At 40.3% G+C, this 17576-nt stretch overlaps 1 protein-coding gene across 2 annotated transcripts in view; it reads right to left on the bottom strand.

Annotated features, from left to right (window-relative positions):
- The window catches only part of GRM3 (glutamate metabotropic receptor 3), a 213888-nt gene that overhangs the window by 69178 nt on the left and 127134 nt on the right, over positions 1-17576 (bottom strand). For both annotated transcript variants that reach the window (XM_084784384.1, XM_084784383.1), the window contains one exon: positions 1742-2597. In XM_084784384.1, the coding sequence (XP_084640510.1) occupies positions 1742-2597 (856 nt within the window). The remainder of the gene's footprint in view (positions 1-1741; positions 2598-17576) is intronic.

Here is a 17576-nt window from a genome sequence, read left to right on the forward strand (position 1 = left end):
GAAGGAAAATGCTGCGGTTATCATACAAAGGCTCTGTGAAATCTGAATGTCATTTGTTTTGGTTGTTAATGAATGAATATGTTGTATATATTCTCAAATTGAGAGACAAAGAGAATATTGCAGACAATTAATATATGTGGAGGATAAAGACAAATTTTATCTCAAAGGTTGCTTTGAGGGGGTGCATACTTAGACAACTATTTTTAAGAATTAGGTCTTTATGGAAAGCTCATATGTATTTGAAGTGAAGATGCCTTTTGGTATTGACCTTATGGTCTTTTCATATTCCTTCGGAGATGCCAGTAGAAATCGATAAGAGATCCATGAGATGAATGATAATTTACTAGTAACCTTTTTAAAAATTGTTGTTGTGGCAGCTGTGTGTTTCTATATTAACTGACACACACATAAAGAATAGGAAATGCACAGTCTTCAGTACTTCTTATGATCATTCTTGTGGTAAGAGGTTGCATGCATCAGATGGATAAGAAGGATGCTGACTTGACTCACGTCCATTACTTTAGTCCTTTGGGGAGAATCAAGGGCAGAAAATAAGCAAAACTTCTCAATGGAATATGTGTGCTTATTTTCAAGGCTGCCATGAAATCTATGGAAACTTTGGAATAGAAGCCACTGGCCAAAGGTCTTTCCTCATTACTGTTAATAATGTTGCTGGGTACTTGAGTTCTTGGGGGACCACCTACAGAGGAACTGTGAGAACTCTAGTTATTCCAGAACAGGGGATTTAAGCACACAAACTTCCAGATCTTGGGTGATGAATTGAAATTGATTGTGAAGACCAGATTCAGTACCTAGTGGCATGGGAGAATTTTAATAGTGTAGGCATATGAGCACCCTTGATCACTATAATAAGTGATACTTATTACTTTATAGTTTAGCTTTAAGTCCTCAGAGTCATAGAATGTCAATGAGCTAATATCACATGTGCGAACGCAAACCCAAAGACTGTTTTTAGTATGTTGATAATGTGAAACAGTATTTAGAAATATTTATGCCATATTTAGAAGTAGGTGAAGGATGCAATATTCTTTTTGGAGGCACTTGGATAGTTACTTCTGATCAGAATGACTTCAATCAGTCTTCAATTCGCTTCTATTTAGGATAACGGAGAATATGTGCATTTTTATAATCCAGTTTGAGAGAATGCACACTTCTAAAACCCCAAGGGACTGTTTCTGTATAGCAGAAGAAATAAACCACACTGCTTGGTAGTCACCATGGTCTGATTGTCTTTCCTATTCTGTCCCTAATTAGGCTCTGGGAAAAGTGACTTTTTCTCACCCACTGTGACAGTTATGAGATTCTTTTTGCTCAAATCCTCCACAAGGAGAGCTTAGAATTCATGTTCCTTAGACAGTTGCCAATTCCACAGCAGAAGATTAAATGCCCCCATCATACGTGTCGTCTCCTGCAGCTAACAAAAAAGACAGTCAATGTAGCATGGCCCCATCCCAGCGGCTGCCGCAGTGGGACCGTCAACCTAGCCCAGGGGCCTTTCAGTTTCATGTACTGTACCAACCAAGATATTCATCAAAAAATGAACAAGACTATCAAAGAGCAATCATTGTACTGTATTTTGGAATGTTTAAGATTATTAACCCCCTTTTGTGCGACTCTAAACTTCTAAAGCAAGGATATCTTGTTAGGGGCAGAGGCATTTGGCTCCTAACCGAATCTACCTGTTTACACCACAGAAGATGTTTAAAGGTTCCCGGCTTACCCGTGAAGTTGATTTTCAGCAAATAATCCTTGTACAATTTCTTTCCATCCACGATCTTCATTGCATCACAGAGCTTGGTAGTGTTGGGGCAGAGAGTGCGCTGCATTTTGTGCAGCGCATGCGCCATGGCATATACCGCATTCACCACAAACATGATCTTGGACTCTTGCTCATAGTTGCTACTGTCAATTGCCAGGTGTTTCTCGCAAACCCGTCTGTGGTTTCTCTTGTTCTGGAGGCTGCACTGAAACTTCTGCTCCCAGAAGTCTCGGAACCAGGGGTTGCGGTGATTGTTGTAGGGGTTGAGGCTCTGGAAGTAGCGATCGAACTGGCGAACAGGCTGAGACGCCAGCTCCAAGGTGATGGCGCCATAGGCTACGTGCTCACTGCCTTTGATGATGCTCTCCTGCGCACCCCAACCGTCGCTGGCCACCCAGGTGAAGGAGGCATTCACGCGGCTGGCTGCTGCGATCAGCTCTCGTGAGTCGTCACTGCGCATGAAAAGGACCACAACACGCGCGTTGGGTTTCTGCAGGAGCTCACGGATCACGCTGTCGTAGGACTTGCGGATGTTGGAGCGGCCCACCTTCTCAGCAGTGGCGATACAGATGTTACGCAGCCTGGCTTCCTGCTCGAAGGCCTCAATCCCTGTCTCCCCATAGTCACCCTCAGAGGCAACAGTGGACACATAGGTCCAGTTAAAGAAACGCAAGATCTCGGCCATGGCTTTGGCCTGGTAGAAGTCAGGGGGGACGGTCCTGGCAAAGTAATCATAGCGAGACTTGTCGCTGAGTTTGGCGCTGGTGGAGGCGTAGCTTATCTGAGGGATCTGGAAGAGCCTCAGCAGGTTTGCCACCTGAGCAGGAAGAAAAGGGAAGCACTTTTTAAAAAACCCAGAAACAAATGACTATGCACAAGAAATATTTACACCATTCACATTTGTTACCAGCTTTGTTTTCGTGTGGGGAAGCCACTTCTTGAGACCTTTACCAGATGCTTTCCTGGATACCATGTTAAGACATTAGGGAGCAGGTCCCAAAGCAGGCAGTGTATGTTTTGGAGAAGGGCAAAATGAAAAATGAGAGGGCACTGTCTGGACCTAAGCTCTGTGCCAGACGCTCAACTAATGAAATCTGTGCAGAGGCTCAGAACGTGGTCGTTTTGAGTTTCCGGGGTCCTGCTATAACTCAGCGAGACAATGAACTACAGTGAGGTGGCCAAATTTGGTTTTCAGACAACTTGGCTGTGGTTGTATAGAAAGAGCCCGGGTGTTTAATTCTCACTTCCCCCTCTTTCGCTAAAAATGGCAGTTTCTGAAAGAATTTAATTTGGGAACTGAGTGCCACATGGACAGTCCAAATTAGACATTTATTATCTAGGTTAGGCAAAAGAAAAAAATCAATTTTACTTGAATTCTATTCAGATTATTTAAAAATTTAGTCACATAGTTTGATAAGCTTTTGAAACTACAACAACTTTTTGTATGTCTTGTTTTTTCAGTTTGTAATAGGAATGCATACAGATACACTCTTCTTACGGCATTTTTGATTACAAATCAAGTGATCAAGTATTGGTGACATTGTTAAGAATGGTTGAGTACTTTGACATGTTCACAGCCTAGACTGAGTAAGAAGTTCTGAAATTTTTATAAGTCAGCTATCAACATTCCAATATTTTTATTATAGGACAAAAAGAGAAAGTGTTCCTAGTTTGTCAAGAAGTCCTGCATGGAATACATGCATGCATACATATATACATACATGCATACATACATACATACATACATATATTTACACAAATCAAAGTAGATTATATGCAGATCTAGTAAGAAATTTGCTTTGAGTCAAGTGGTGCATGCCTTTAATCCTAACACTGGGGCTCTGTTAGTTCAAGGCCACCCTGGCCTATCTGGTCTACCAAGGGGGTTCCAGGACAGTTAGGGCCACATACGGAGAAACCCAGTCTTGAGAATAAAGAGTAAATAAATGAATAAATAAAATAAAAAGAAAAGCATTTTTTTGTTCTTCCTGGCTTCTGAAAGTTCTGTTCTTTCTGACTAAATTATGTAATTTTCTGTCAACTTCAATAAACAAACAAGTTAGTATTTTAGAAAACAACATATTGGAATAAGTTTACATCCTTGGAAAAATTGTTTCTTCTGGCAATTGAAGTTTGTGTTTACATATGACATGCAGGGAGAGTGGCTTGGAATGGGCCGCTCTGAGCACAACACAAGCAGCATGAAGCAATGGACATGAGCCCCGATTAACCAACTAATCCTCATTTCATGTAGCAAAGGAGACCAGCAACCAGACCCATACACAGCTGCACAGCATGCTAGAGGAGAGCTGGTCTGCTATTACAAATAACACTGATAAAGCAGAGCTTTCAAAAATAGTTTCCAAATCCAGTAGCTCTCACTTAACTACTGTAGAACAGCTGAAAATCTGCAACAGAACACACCAAATAATGGGAAAACAGGACCTCGAGTGGATGAACAGCCAGATGCTGTTCTTCTCTGCTAAGGACTGGAAACTTCTCCAGAGATTGGCTTGCCCATGCTGTCTTATCAGGGCACAGGAATAGTTCTTTGTTTACTCAGGGCAAGTGAAAGGGCAGGTGGCCCTGAACAGACACTGCCATTACTCCTAGTACTAGACTTCCACTAGAATTATGAGGCACTGTGGCAGCTGTGGTGATGTAATTGCTTTCTGTGCAGAGGCTTGACCATGAAGTTTCTGGATAGCACTAGAGAGGCCATTACTTCTTGATGCAAAGCTTTTCTCATCGTCAAGTTGGAGTCGCCAGAACCTGAGCTCTCTAGGGAGACGTACAATGAAGGAAACTTAAAGACAAAAGAAAACCAAAACAAACTCCCGAGGCAGCATTTCCTAGAAGTGAAGAAGCCCAGCTCCTAAGCTGTAGAATTTTTCTTCTCCCAAAGGCCGGTAAGGAAGTGCTCAAGAAAAAAAAAGCGTTCTTGTCTTTTGACTGGTAGGTCCTGTGTCTTTATGTCGGTTGCTCTAGAATGTCTGAGAACCACTTATAACCAAGGGAAGCTGCACAAGAGAATGGATTAGCTCCAACAAGGTAGCAACATGAACATTCTCCGTACTGGGGAGAGGTACGGCAAGCTGCAGCCTGTTTGGGAAGGCTGCGGACTAGGAGGAAAAACTGATTACTCCCATTGTTTTCAGAATGGCTGTACATGCCCCCGTGCTTGTGTGTTTAATCAAGGGAGCTACGGTTAACTCTAGGAAAAGGAGGCATAGTGCTGAGTTAAGATACAAGGGTGGAACTCTCTCAAGTACAGTGCCAACCATATTATTCATATTGAACAGCATGGAACAATAATAGAGAGTAATGCTACTGAGAGTTACATTATAAACACACGTACAGCAAATTAATATTATGGTAGTGCACTGCAATACTCTGACTATAGCGAATTGTTCTTCTAAAATTAGTTTCCTTAGTTATAAGAGTTACAATTCTGAATGTATAGGTAGGTACCACAGCAGGCAGATTATTAATCTCTTCTCCTTCTCCTCTCACTGCTTCAGTCTAACCTGATTCCTAGAGAACAACATTCATAATTTGGTTTGCACATTTTTATGAATTCATTTTCTTATAGAACCAGTTACCATTTGTAATGTATGTGTGTTTATATGTGTGCAAATCTACACATGGACACATATATTTTCTTTCTAGATGTTTACAGTGGCCTTTTGATATAAATATCATCTTCCTTTTAACGTTTAAAACTGAACTCTATGGACTCATGAAGGATTTTTTTCTTTTTTAATATATGGTTTTACAATTAGAATGTGGCAGAAAATGCAAGTGCAACACTAGGTGTTTGGCTTCCAATTCTATGGTTGTCTTCTACCTTCCCCTGTGTGGCCATCAATCTGAGGCCTGGAATATGGAGACATATAGCCAGGAAGCACACAGGCAGGGAACAGAAGCAGTGTTTGATGTATACCAGCCACTATGTAGCTGATGTCTGTAGGCATTTTCTTTTGTGTGTGCTTGTTCATGGGTGAATACAAATGCATGACTGCCACAGCATGTATGTGAAGGGAGAGGAAAACTTTAGGGGACAGCGTTCAGTATCTACCTTTCTATATATACCAGATACCAGGCTTCTGGAGGACCTCATATCTTGTCACAGGACAGCTGCAACCACAGATATGTGCTAACTTAGTGGATTCTGAGGGTCCAGCATCAGGCCTTTGTGCTTATGCAATAAGCACTTTACCCACTGAGCTAGCTCCCCAGTCCTCTGAGCTTACTTTTTGGTTTTTTCAATGTAAAATTTGAGGTTGGGAGATGTCCAGGTAGTTGTCAGCTAAGTCCTCTGTCTTATTTATTGAAAAATTGGGCAGTTAAAACATTCCTGACTTGCTAACTGGCCATATGTTTTTTTTTTTCAGGGAGAGCATGAAGAAGTTAGGAAAACTCCTACACTGGACATCATTCTGAATGACAGAGGAAGAATCATCTAAGGATGGGGAAGTGGTGTGAAATGTGGAAGAAAGTTACCCAGTTATGTTATTATTAGTAGGAAAAGAAGGAGAAAAACCAAGACCTAGTGATATGTTTTTAGACAGAACTGCTTTGAAAGGCAATCTGTGCTTTGCAAAGACAGGGATTGTTTAAGTAATATAGTTTTAAAGTGTATGAAGGACTTAAAAATAATTCATGCTGTAGAGTCCCAGTAAAGGAGAGGAGACAATCCACAAAACTCCACTGGCTGGTGGACTGCACAGAGGAAAGGAGGGCTAGAGGGCAAGGTCAACGGGTGTGCTGGGAGCATCTCTGTGCTCAGTGTGAGGCTGAGCATGGACTAACGAGAAGTGCAGACAGCACAGAACAGAATGTGGAAATGGACGTGGATTTTGTTACTGCTTTTCTGTTGCTCTGACTTTCTTCTGTCTTTCAGGAGAAGATGCGGTTGGGAGGAACAGAGCTCATGGCTGGAGAAGTTGGTTCCATAAGCACAGAGATCAGAGCTGGTCACGGTGATGGACCTGGGTGGGCTGAGGCTTCATAGAGAGAGCCTGCCTTTATTAAGAGGGCAGTATTAGTCGCCATTTCTTTCTTCACAGTAAGGGATATAATCTAACATGGAAATGGTGGCACAAGTGAAACTAATATGGAAAGTTTATCTGACACCAAATCTCTCCAGAATGAAAGAAAAGCTTATAAAACCATAGTCAGTTTTCTTCTATCCGTGGATTCTGGAAAATGAAGATTAAGTTAGGGAATCATTTTGTTTGTTTGTTTGTTTCGTTTTTGGTTTTTTGAGACAGGGTTTCTTTGTGTAGCCTTGGCTGTCCTAGACTCACTTTGTAGACCAGGTTGGCCTCGAACTCACAGCGATCCACCTGCCTCTGCCTCCCGAGTGCTGGGATTAAAGGGAATCATTTTAATAAATCAAGGAAGTGTGAAAGAACAGGAAGAAAGGCGAATTCAGGAAACAAAAGAATAAATAGAAATTAATGAGGAGACTGACATTCACAAGGGGACGTGACTTTCCAAAATGTCCAGAGCCAACAGACAGGCCGAGAGCAGCCCACTCTGTGGAGGATAAGGCTCCCTTTCTGCAAGCAAGGCAATAATATCAGCTGAGATGTACATTTCCCGGTTTAAATTTAAATGACACAAGTCAAGTTGTGTGTGTGTGTGTGTGTGTGTGTGTGTGTGTGTGTGTGTGTGTGTGATGAAAACTGGAAAAAATAAAACTAAAATGAATGTTGGAAGTTGCTGTCCACATGGACTAAAGTGTCAAAAGATGGACTAGTGAGTGCTTCCTTCACTTGAGATTCAGTTCAGCATTCTGCGAAAGTGGACCGAGAAGAGCCATTTTAGTCAGTTCCTATTTTCCAACCTTCATTTTTGGAAAACTCTTAAGATCAGCAATATGTTTCACAGTCCGGAAATTTTGCCCTAGCTTTTGTCCTATGGAAGATGTTTTATCTCGTTTTTCTTTTCAAGTTTTTTTGAGATTATTATATAATTACAGCATTTCTTCTTTCCCTTTCCTCCCTCTAAATCCTTCCGTATATGCCTCCTTGTTCTCTTTCAAATTCATGTCCTCTTTTTTATCAATTGTTATTGCATGCATAGATATATATTCATTATATATATACTGCTTGCGTATATATGATACACACACACACACACACACACACACACACACACACACACACACACTCCTATGTCTAACCTTCTCAGTCTGAATAATGTTACTTATATGAATGTTTACTAATTGGTGTGCTTTTCCCCAGAGAAGCCTAATTCTCCCACTCTTAGCATTCCACAGTTGGCTGTGGTTCTTTGTGTAGTGTTGGGATAGGGTTGAGGTCTTGTAGGCTTTGCCCCATCAACTTTTGCATGTCTGTTGTTGCTGTTGTTGTTGTCTTTCTTCAGCTCATGTTTAGGCAATCATGTTGGTGACTGAGACTTTATGGATGTAGCTTCTGACATTCCTAGGAGACAAGACCTCATAGCAAGCTCCCTGATCCTATGGCTCTTACAGTCTTTCTGTCGCCTCTTTCACAAAGTGCCCTAAGCTTTAAGTGTGGGATTGCTGTGTAGATGTATCTATTGGAATAAAAAGACTTTGCATTTTAATTGGCTGTTGTTTCTGTAATGGTCTGTTGCCAATGGTTATTTGATGAGGGGTGTGGAATACATTCATCCTGTGTATAAGGACTAATGGTTACAATGTAGTTAGGGATTGTGCTGGTTTAGTGAAGTAGTGATTGTAGGTTCTTCTCCAAAATTCCTGACTTCACTTGCCCTGAAGGCTAGGTTTCTTTTTTGTTGAGTGGGCCTTAAGTCCAATTAGAGAACTCTTGGTTATTTTACTAGGTATGTCTACCACTAACTGAACCTCTAGGGCTTTTGTGCCATGCTGGCCTTCAGTGGTATATTATCTCTTAATCACCACAGTAATTTTATGGGGGTAGAAAAAGCCATTATCCCATGACATACATTGAAGAATTGAGAAACGATGGGTTAAAAAGATGTTAGATCCTGAATTTGATCCTAGGAATCTGAGATTCTCACTATACTCTACCATTCCAGATTGACTCAGTCTATTGGGCTCCATTCTTAGCTCCTTGCCAATAATTCTCAATTCAATGCTGCAATGAGGGAAGATACGGTGTTTGTCCATTTTCCCCTTGAGTCCCTCAACTCCTTTATTTGAGGAGGATGAATAATCATTCCTTGTAAGCAAAAGCATTCTTTTAAATTTATCTGAATTCATGTTGTACGTGGCCTGACCATCTACAAAGGTAAAAGTGTTTTTTTCCTAGAATTCAGTGGGATGAAATCTTCAGCCTGTAAAGATCGCAACTGAAACATGGTAAATTCTGTTTTTACTAAACCTTTGGAACAGGAAGATCCATTGTTTATCTCTGTTAATCTGTCTTCAATGCCTTCCAGAGCTTGGGATGCTCCGATATGTTTGTTAACTGAATGAACTGATGAGTGATGGGTAGTTTTCTGCTCTACCATATCACGTCTTGTAAGACAGAGCTATGCATCTGTGGAGAAGGCAAAGGATAGACCCAGTGAACAATGAAAAGCTATTCAAACACTTCCAATAAACAATTTGCTGTGCAGTGTGAATTCTTCACTAATTGTATTCAGGTTTTCATAAAAATAAAATGATACATAAGGAACTCATTGAGAGTTTAAGGGTTCTTCAGTCAAGACTTTGATACCATTAAAATCAATTTATCCAATTTATGTTTTTATGAACAAGCAAAAGAAAGCCAATTCTATAACAGTTGAGTTTGCCACTACACTAGTGGCATGTATTCCCTAAAGACTACAAAACAAATTAAGGACTTTATCAAGAGGTTTGGTTAATCAAACCATATATATTTAAGTTGGCCTCAAATAATCATAAACCTAAGGCAAGCATCACCAAATGATTTGCTTCCAATGTCTTCAGGGAAGGGAAGGTTTCTTCTGTTACAAATACATTGTGTATAGATATTGAGCCAGTCACATCAATTATTCATTTATTATTCTTGCTTAAGGAATATATAAAATGTTGCATTACCATAACCAGTTCTAAACTGTGGAAAGTACTACAGTATAATCCTGTCATGTGTTCACATCAGAAAGCTTTCCATGTGCAGCATATATTACTGTTATTTATTTATTTATTTATTTATTTATACAGTGTGTGTGTGTTGTGTGTGAATTTGTGTATGCATATACACAGGTATGGATGCACATACCACAATATGTGAAAGTCAGAGGACAATATGCAGAAGTTTGTTTTCCCTTTCACCATGTAAGTCTTGAGGATCATACTCAGGTTGCCAGGCGTGGTGATAACAAGTACCTCTGTTCTCTGGCCCATCCATCTGGGTCACATGAAATGTTACTCAGGGGTGTACATTTTTTTTTTCATGCCTTGAACTTATCCAGGAAGTATGTTTTCACTGTAGCAAGTCACAAATATATTGAGATTTAATTTTGATTAAAGACTTTTTAAAAATCACAAGCTTTTGTGAATTTATCTGGGAAATATATTTCTTGACATTTCTCAGCATCAGAGAATCCTTCCTTTTTTATTCTAGGTGGCAGCCCTTATTTTGGTGATACTCTGATCACGAAGAACAAAAGAGTATGAACTCTGGGAGAGACTCGGGGTGTCTACCACTCCTTTTATGTTGTGAAGAGAGAGAGTGCCAAATTCTAACTCTTGAAAGTGACCGGTTGGCACCCATGTCACATCACAACTTTTGCTCAGGCTCTCCCTGGTATGTCTGTTTCACACATGAGCTTTAAGCTTTCTGCTTGACACAATGTAATTTTGAAAGAAAACAAAAAACAAAAAAAAAACAAAACAACCCAAACCCCAAAAGGCCATGCACTTTTAGAGTCGAGCATGAATAAGTACCCACTAATGTGCTTTTCCTTCAAGAGAATCATTTTCAGAGCTTTTACAGCATTGGCTTCTGGGTCTGTGGTAATATATTAAAGGAAACAGCAGCAACTGGCTTTTATGTGGACCTATGCTCAGTTACAAAAATTCCAGATGGAAAGAGGCACCAAACACTTCCAAGGAAGATGCTATTTGCAGGGCTGAGCTATATACATTTGATAAAAGAAAGCATTACTGCTGTCTCCCGAATCTGGAGGTCTAACAATGAGAACCTTGGTAGGGTTGCCCTTTGTTCTGTGCTGGTCACAGTCCAGATCTCTTTGGGGCTATCTTTTTTTTTTTTTTTTTATGAGTAAGCCTACACCTTTAATTGTTCTGTAACACATGCAGAGCTGAATGTGTGTTTGGTTCTTTTAATTAAATGCTTATATGTAAGCCTGGAAGAGAACCACTGAGGGCTGCACTTTGAACCATCTGCTGACTCACAGCCCACTTGCCAGGTGAAGAAGTTCTAGAAATTGTGAGGTTAAGAAACCCCAGTGCTCTCTTCCTTTTCAGACAGATCAAACTAAACTATTAGCCGCACAGAATAGCAGATTGGCTTGTATTTTAAACTAGAACTGGAGGTGGCTTGTAGTTGAGAAACTGCCTGAGGAATTCAAGCTGTTCACATCACATGAGTTATCTCCCCATAAAGGATGCCAATCATACTGCGATTGCGAAAAGGATTAGTCATTTTTTTTTTCTTTTGGGCATATTAGCTCCAGCACATCTGGAACCATGATTTCTCCCTGTGCATGTGCATGAAGGGGGCGGGGAGGGGACGGGAGGCAGGGGGCAGTATAAAAAGGCAATGGTTAATTTGAATGTAGGAAATCATATAATATGACAATAGTATAGCGAATGCCAGTTTGCTCAGTGTAATCTGTAAAAGCCACCCATGAGTAAAAGATGTTTCTCACAATTTTCCTTATTGACATGGTCCCAATGATGGTCTGTGGAAATACCAAGAAAAGACTCTTAGAGATGGCTCCAACTTTCTTGGTCCTTATTTGTATTTTAATTTACCCAGAAGCCATTGCACTTAGCACCTGTGGTCTGCAATGTTGATCATCATATGCTTTTGCTGTCTTTGTTTGAAAACAAGGGATTGATGAGCCTTGAAGGTTATCTGTTTTCTCATTCTCGTGGCTTATCGATCAGATTGAAAAGATATGCAAATCAGGAAGGATTCTTTGAATCGTATTATTTCAGAAGATGAACATCAGAAAGCAGGTCAGGGGTTCTGCTGGGACAATGCCATTCCACATGGAAGTGTCTGTCTTGTCCTTTACTTTCACAGAACTATCTCAGGAATTATTTCCTCCTCAGACTTAGCAGATAACTACATAATAAAAAAGATGTCGTTTTACCCACAGAATCATTGAATCTGTTTCTTTGATCTCCATTTTCTCTATGAGTTACTTTTCAAAAGAAACCATGAAAATGAACTGGTTTCCATTCCATACAGTAACAAAGAGTCTGTGGTATTTTATTAAATGTTTATGCTGAACACCTACACTTACAAAGCACTCCCAGGGTGCATAACACCAAAAGACAGGTCAGGAAGTCCTTTAGTGCCTTAGGGATGGAATTTGGGGGGAATGTTTCTTGAAGATTTTCTAAAATATACATTTTTTTCTAAAATAAAATAAAACAAAATAAACCTACATCCTCACTGCTCTCAGAGAATTTGTACTCTTTCTAGGTGATAAAGAAAAGTAGGCACGGATCACATTTTCCCATACAAACACAAGGCACAGATCAAAAAACAACTAATTCACATAGGAAAGATTTGGCAGGTCATAACATCTAAGGTTAAACTTGAAAAGGAAGTGGGGGTTTCCCAGGAAAAGATAGGACACATGGGATTTTTAGGTAGGAGAGAGAAGTCAAGTCCTGGGGAGAGTGCATATTACTTTTCATATCAGATAAGTCACCAAAATTCTAGTGCCCCATAGGAATAGAAGATGGAAAAAACACAGGGGCGGTAGTCAGGTAGCTAAATGTTTTATAGGCAGTTATGGATATTTTTACCTATGTTACTTAGGATATAAAAATGAAAAATTTAAGTATAGAAATTATATATATATATAAAAAAAAACAGTTACAAAATATCACAGTGGATAACACCCAACTTGAAAGTCACTAAGCAAAGGCTGTCACTTGAACAGAATGCCTGTTTTGGCAGAGACTGAGTCCTCAAAGGCCAGAAGCCTGTAATTTCAGTCACCCTGAACAGCTTAGTGGAAGTATGAAGATCAAGGTGTACAAGGAAAACCTTAGCTTCCCTAACACTTATTTCAGTTGCTTAATAGTAATTACTCAGAAACCTATTCTTTAGTTTGTGTCACTGGTTGGTCATGGCCTTGGAATGAAGCAGATCATAAGTTAAGAAAGCTGGTGGAAAGTGTGGGAAAGCTGAAGAGCCTTTTAACTTCCTAAGAGCAACTCAGAAGGGATAAGCCAGGCTGGAGAGGTGGCTCATAAGTTAAGGGCACTGACTTCTCCTCCAGAGGTCCTGAGTTCAATTCACATGGTGGCTCACAACCACCTACAATGTGATCTGATGCCCTCTTCTGGCCTATGGGTGTATATGCAAACAGAGCACTATATTCATAATAAAAATAAATAAATCTTTAAAAAAAAAACGATACCCAAGATTTTCTTTACTGTAGAATGAATTGCTGATGAGTGTTAAGTAGCCCACATTTATAGTTGAAGCTTACTGAATAGCACCAACCTACCTTTATTGTTTCGTTGTTTCAAGTTTGGTACAAAGAATATATCTTAAAACTACTTGATAAACAAAGGGGATGTATGGTTAATTCATATGTCCGTTTAAAATGTAAAGTCAAAGCCTGGCTTTTATAGAAAAATTCCATAAACTGTATATCATGCATTCAAATGCACGTTTTCTACCTTGAGAGAGTTTAGTTGCCCAGTTTCTATTCCATGGAGACACTCTGGGAACCAGGTGACATCTACCCTAGCATTAGGCTATTGCTGATCCTTGGGATGCACACCTGGCCTACTCTACTGTAGGGACTGGCGGCAAATATCTCAAAATGTTTTACCCTTCTGATCACCTGGCAGAAAAATCTGATCTCTGTTTAGAATGTTTTGGGAAATATTGCTGCTATTGTGTTTTCTCCTTTGCTGCAATTCCCAACGTTGGATACAATGAAGCCAAAGCACTGGCAAGAATTAAGACTTTGTCACCAGTAACAGAGGGATTTCCATAATATGCCAGGTGGTGTTGTCAAAAATAGCAACATTATAATTTTAGTGTTTGAGTTCCTACTGATACACAGCCTGGAGTATTGGTGTTTGCTCATAGCTTAACTGCAGGTGTTTGGGGAACATTAGGTTTAAATCCCCCAAGTCACTAATTGGAAAAACACTGTTAGTTCTCACCTACATTTTTTCCATAGGTTAGAAAAAAAACACTTCTACTACATTAAATCAATGGACCTTTATCATGATAAACTGCTAACGGTTGGCTCTTTCTATATTAAAATATCTAACCTTGTACATATTGATTTATTGAGAAGGGACATACTTAATGGTAATTTAAAAAGGAAACTTTGAGTCCTTAAAACAATCATTTCCTAGGTTTAGCTAAACGTGTCAGGAATCTTATTTCAACTAGTTTATTTAGTAATCTGTAGAGACAAAGCATTTGCTAATAGTATCTTAGAAATGGCTGCATTCCTCGCTTTTCATCCCATGGTGTCCATTGTAGACTGAAATCTATAATACAAGCATGGTTCACAGCCATGGGCCATTCTCTCCCTGTGAATTTGCATAGTGTGTATGGTGGTCTGGATGGCAGCCTCTTGTCTCTCACTAGAGTAGTTTCCTAATAAATATAGAACAGAAGGGGAATTAATTAAGGAACAAATTAGCCTCAAAGCAAAGGGAAATATAGTGTATCTTAGGTAATTACCTCTGGTGAGAATATTCTACAATAAAACAATGTTAGCAAAAACACCTTTAATTGCTAGTGTCGGTGCCTCCCTCCCTGTGCCTTGGACAGTATCGCTCTTTCTTTTGGGAAGCCAAGCAAGAGCAATAGGAGGTCTTAAACCATTCAGCTTTGCGAGGTTGCTCTGGCATGGGAAGACTGAGAGGGAGATGCAGTGACTCTGAGACAGCCTTTGAGTAAGACGTTTCTGGAGCTTAGTCTGTGACAGGAAATGATGAGCTCCTGGCATGGGGGGCAAGGGCTGGAGGGTCCCACATTTACAGGAGTTCGAACGTGGTGCTTTCTTTCAGGGAGTCTCAGCTTCTCTTGGAACTATTTCTCTTGAATGGACTCGAGATGTTGAAAGAAACAAAACAACAGCAAAAATGAACAGGTTGAAAAAGGAACCCCGTGAGTGAAGTACAGCTGACATCTCCATCTTAGATGTGAGAGGTTAAATGAATCATAGCTGGCTGCAGTTTGAATTTTAATCACTATGTTTTTTTTAGAGAGACACACTGACAATTTAGTTGTTTCCTGTCACAAACATTATAGTTGCGACATTAAACTCACCAAACACAGCTATCATTTTAATTTTTCTAATAATAAGTTAGTAAACAACGTTTTTGTGCTGCCCTTTTCCTCCCCCAAGAACAGAATCATGCTCCTGTTTGTCTTGTGTCAGCTACATATACAGTAAGTACAGTATTACATTGCCTGACATTTAGGCAGCCTTCTGAATATATATATATTACTTTGGGCCTGGTGCACTCTAGGCCACTTCTTTATCATGCAGGTATATATACAACCTATTTACTTATTTTCAGTCTTCCTACAGGCTCCTCCTCCTGATTTGTCCAGGCTAGTGTTGACATCATTCTGTAGTTCAGCCTGGCTTTGAACTTGCATTACAGGTGTGTACCATCAGGCCCAGCTCTATGTGTTCTTTTCTGTGCAGAGACCACACAGAGCCAGATGAGAGCTAGGTCAGGAGCTTTCATCTTATCCAGCATGGTTCTGATTAGCTAGATGGGGTGTTCTTAGACTTGTCTGGCCTGCCTGAGAAGCAATGGCGTGTAAGCCTGCAAGAATTTCTCAGATGAGGACATCTTGAGGCCACGGTATAGACAATGGGGAAAGGAGGGCACTCATCCTCTTCCTCAGCTGTCTCTTCCATGGCACTGAGTTTTCCACTTCAGCAAAAATGCTCAGTTCTTACCCCTGAACATGTAGAATGGTCTAGCATAGAGGGTAATGGCTGTAACCCCAACCCAAAACTCATTTAGGGATTTTTTCTGTCTTGGAGGTGTAGCAGGTTATCATATACTAATTTTTGGAATTTGTTGAAAAAAAATTACCCCCTAAATTTGCAGAGAGCTTCTTTTAAGTGCTGACAACACAAAGAGAAATGCATGTGAGATTCCTTAATAGAAATGTAAATGGACAGATCAGTTAAAGAATTAGAACTGAAGGAATTAGGAGCTTAAGAATGGCTTCTCAATGAGGAAGAAATGAGGGCTGAGGATGAAGGAGTAGGACTTGGTGAGATGTGCTGATAGACAAAGATCGTTACAGTTTAGGTGTAAAATGAGAACAACATCCTGTTTATAACAGTCTGTGTAGATACAACTCACTATTGTATAAGAAAGCATCTTGCCAAGGGGGCGGTAAAACAGCTGGTCTATTTAAACAGAACTGAAAATCTTTCTCCTGTTCCCGGCCATTCTTTCCTGATCGTTATTAATTTTGGCCTCTTTGTATTGTGTTGTCAGTACAAAGCAGTCCCACACATTCTTTCAAGGAAATCTTTTGCCCCTTCTATGGACTCAACTTTTAGAGGCTATCTAACCCAAATCTCAGTTTTTCTGAGCTTACTTTAGCTTTCAGGGGCAAAGCATCTTCCACGTGCCCTGCTCCGGGTAAAACGTCATGGAAAACGTGTATTTTCTAACCTTTTAGGAACATTTCAAGGGAGAGCATTTTGACTGGGCATCTTAGACGTTAACTGCAGCTCGTTTGAAAAGGCACAAGCATAAACACTGCTCCTAAGTAAGTGCCATAAAGGCAATTGCCTGGGTGAAGGCAATCGACCTGAATCTCTTCTTGAAACACTATATTCCCTAAAGTGAGAGGCTTGTAGGCTTATAGAGGACACCAGGGCAATCTTTAAAATGCTTTGAAAAGAGACCTGCTCACTGGAGGGTGTGGATAGATCCCCCAAGTATATTTGCTCATGTAGAAGTATTTGGATGTTGCGCTCATTGACGACCGAATTAAGAAATCAATTTGGCTGCTTTCTAAAGGGACTACCACAGAGTGGTTTGTCGTCCTTAATGAGCATATTGGGAGAATAATGATCCAGGTCTTCATCGATGGTGATACAGCTTAACCCAGCAAGTCATTAAGAGTCTCGCATTCCATGTAGTTTTCACTAACACTACCTAACAATATGAGCTAACATGGCAAGAGGTGCCTCCTCTGCTGCCTTTGGGAGAATTCCCCTCCTTTAGTGGGAAGATGAAGCTGTAGACAAAAATACCTTCTGAAGCAATATGGAAAATAAAGCCATCCAGGGAAATGGAGGGCTGGTACAGGTCTGAATTGGAAATATCCTCGACCAGTTGATCTTCTGAAAGCTTGTTCCCCAGATGGTGGTGTTTCAGGAGGCTGTGGAACTTCCGGGAGGTGGGGCTTAACTGGCAGAAGCCACGCCCCTCATCGCCCCCAATCTTGTCTAACTCTTTCTGCTTCCTAGTCTACCATGTTGAGAAGTCTGTGTCACATGTCCCCAGAGGCAGGAAATTGTTAGGCAGTCCTCACCAAGAAAGACGGAGACCCTCTGAAACAGTGAATCTAAAATGAAACTCTTCTCTTATAAGTTGTCTCTGTCAGGTACTTCTGTCACAATGATGCAA

The sequence above is a fragment of the Acomys minous genome, assembly GCF_964271855.1.
Source record: "Acomys minous genome assembly, chromosome: 6".
Taxonomy (NCBI): domain Eukaryota; kingdom Metazoa; phylum Chordata; class Mammalia; order Rodentia; family Muridae; genus Acomys; species Acomys minous.